At 37.0% G+C, this 3243-nt stretch overlaps 1 protein-coding gene across 1 annotated transcript in view; it reads right to left on the bottom strand.

Moving 5' to 3' along the window:
- LOC107099038 (gamma-glutamyl hydrolase-like) overlaps positions 1-3243 on the bottom strand; it is a 28257-nt gene that overhangs the window by 13511 nt on the left and 11503 nt on the right. Inside the window, exon 3 of the mRNA XM_015396972.1 lies at positions 1099-1149. Coding sequence (XP_015252458.1) covers positions 1099-1149 — 51 coding nt within the window. The remainder of the gene's footprint in view (positions 1-1098; positions 1150-3243) is intronic.

The raw sequence follows: 3243 nt of genomic DNA, 5'->3' as shown, positions 1-3243 counted from the left end.
TGGAGGAAATAAATCAAAATACAAAAGCTGTAAAAATTCGGAAAAAAATCCCAACTGAAAAATAAATAATGAAACACTAAAAGCTTTACAAATGAATGAAATAAAAAAAAATCTGTTTTGTTTTTTTTTGCTTCTTGCTTCAATTTCTACAAGTTTCCTTTAAAAAAAAAACATGTTCTTCGCAAAAAAAATGGAAGAAAACTTCATATGTTTTAGTGAAAATGAAGTGATTTGTTTTATCAGTTTTGTTTCCCCTAGTGGTATTAGGTGGGAACTGCAGAACTGCAAAAAACAACAACTAAAGGCCTGGTTATCCTCCAGCAGCAGTTCTCGCGCACTTCGCTCTTCCAGCTGGTTGTTCTATTTTTTCTAATGGCGGTCATACAAACAAAACAAGCCGGTAAGGTACCAAACAGGAAATACGTATAATGTAGAGTGGATTTAGATTTGACCAATCAGAGGCCTCCTGTCTGCTGCAGCTACAATTTTGGAGAGGTGAAGCAGAGCCCCGGTAAGGAGGAAGGGAAAGGAAGATGGCGATGCCCACGTTCGGGTTTTAAGCAGGTTTTTAATGTAAGTTGCTGCACAGTTTTGATTTGGCAGGTGTGGATCCAGATGTGGGCCAAGAGGGGCCAGGCCCCCCACAGAACAGTCCTTGATTTCTAACAGCAACTGATGGTTCCTTGGATCCGTTTCCGGTTTTATTTTAGCTGTGATTTAAAAATCAAGGGTTTTCTTAATTGATTTTCATCTTATTTATATTATGTTTTTTTTTTTATGTATTTGATGCGTGATTCAAATATTAAATATATCAATAAAATCATTAAATCAATAAATATCCCCTTAAATTGAAAAAAAAAATGCATTTAAAAAGATATTAAATCTCAAAATATAAAACTAAATTAACTTTTACAATAATAATACAAAAAAGTAATTAGAAAAATAAAAAAGTGATAAATTATGTTGATTATATAGATCGATTGTGAGGTAATTTTGTGCATTTTAGGGTATCACCAGTCTGTTTTTGCATTTTTTTTTATTGTTTTTTTTTATCTTACTCTGGAAAAAGGTGAAGTGTGAAAACGAAAACCAACTCACCCGTTTATGGAGTTGAATATCTTTATATATTCTTCTTCTGTGCGATTGATTCTGCGGGGGAAAAACACAAATAGAGAAATAGTTTATTTCTAAAAAGGATTACTAGGGCTAAATCTAAGGAGTATTTAGCAAATCGATTAATCTGTCCATTATTNTTTGAGCCCTTGCCTCGCAACGCTGCCAGTTCTGTTAGCTCTACACCTGCTGAAGGCACAGACGTCCATCCCTGTGAACACTGGGACGGAAAGCAATGGGAAAGGAAATTATTCTTATTTCAACCGTTGGGTATATTAGCTGCGACATATATATTAAGATGCTATGACTGAAAAAAATTGACAGATGACCGTTGACATATTACTGGCGGAATTGAGGTTTTCAAGCTGATGTATAACTAACTGGCCTGGATAAGATAACAAAAAACCCCACAGACTTTAAGACGGGTTTTTTTTTTTTTTCAAATAAAAATTTTCTAACTTTTGGGACAATATCGTCTGATAAAGAGTACATTTATATTTGTTTAAGCCAGAAAGATTTGACATTTAAATATGTTTTCTCTACGACTTTAAACCAGAATCTCAACAGTAGATCGAAACAGTGCTTTATTTCAACTTGACTCTCTTCTAAAATGTGTTTCTGTGAATCAGGAAGTGGGCTGGGAGCGAGGCATCCTGGAGCAGTCCCAGATCACACTGGTGAGTCTGACAGACACAACGTTACAGGATCAGGACTTCATCGCCACTGATGATGAGGAAGTCCCAGAGAGCATGAAGGATGATGGGCAGGAAGGGTTGGTAACCAAGGTAACGGCTCTGAACTGATGGATCCTTTTATTCATCCTGACTTTGTAATGTTTATGCCAACCTTGTCCACCAGGGGGCAGATTGTTCACAGCTATCTGAGGATGATGGTCAGAAGCTTCCAGGTACAAACAGCTGCTGCAGCTCAGATGAATCAAAGTTGGGGAAAAAAATGATTCTGCTCCCTCCTTTTTAGCAAAAACATCAAATCTATTCCAACCTGTTTTTTATCCCCCATGTCCAGCAACAATCCTGGAGTTTCAGTGGAGTCCGAGCAGCGTCCAGCAGGACGCCTTCCAGCAGAAGCGTCAGGCCCTCATTCAGAGGTCAAACCGCAGGGTGGAGGAGATCAAAAGCAGACGGTCTGTCGGCAAATACGAACTCAAAGGAAAAGACTCTGTTAAAGCGGACAGAGTTCAGTCAGTCAGCTGTGAGGTCAAAATGATGCAAACCAACGGCGAGGTGGAGGGAAGACGGGCTGGACGGAAGCTCCACCTTCCTGCAGAAGGTATGATTTTAAACCAGTTCTTCTGAGGCTACTGGTTCATCCAGAAACGGACCGTTCCTCTGGATTCTGATTTCATGTTTCACCAAATTAGTCTGGAACAATCTGGATTAGTTTTCTTTACTAAAAATGTTAGAAAGATTTGAACTGTGTAACCTTTGGTTTTCTGTTCCAGTGCAACGTTTTCGTCAACATGATCAGTTTGGTTTTTGATTTAATGTCTGAACTCTGATAGATGAAAAGGCTTTTCAGAGTTCTAGCACAGAAAAAAGGGTTAATATGATGATGGGAAGTAGTGATGGGTCCAGCAACCCCAATGCTTTGGTGCATGCATCGAATCTATGGAGCAAAACACTGTACTTGTGCGCGTGTCGTTTCAAGAAAGTCATGTGACCGATACAGGAGTTGTTTCTAACTGACTGACTTAATAAACTATGTTTTAAAACATTTCTTTCAACATGATGCATCTGTGGAAAAAAAAAGTTTAATCTTTTGCGGTTTTTCATTAAAATGATGAAGAAATTTGTAGCAGCCTAAAAGGAACAGGACGGTTTCAGCCTTTGCGTTTTTGTTTTAATTTTCATGTTGTCTCTTTTCCTCTCAGTTATCTCTCAACTTATCTGAATTAAGGTTAATTTCAAATTGACTCTTAGTTTTTTTTTTACTTGTTTTTACTGTACTTATTGTTTTAAAAATATGATTTAAAATCCTAGTCCACAAGCATCCTCATTCACATTTCCCCTTGATTTTCACGTTGTGATATATGTTTACATTAATTATTGGCTGCATCTAAAAATATCAAAGATATTATCAATGTAAAACATAGATATGAAATAATACAAT

This window comes from Cyprinodon variegatus, unplaced genomic scaffold (assembly GCF_000732505.1).
Source record: "Cyprinodon variegatus isolate N-32 unplaced genomic scaffold, C_variegatus-1.0 Scaffold832, whole genome shotgun sequence".
NCBI classification, from domain to species: domain Eukaryota; kingdom Metazoa; phylum Chordata; class Actinopteri; order Cyprinodontiformes; family Cyprinodontidae; genus Cyprinodon; species Cyprinodon variegatus.
Note: the sequence above shows the minus strand (reverse complement) of the source record. Positions and strands in the feature narration are given on the sequence as shown.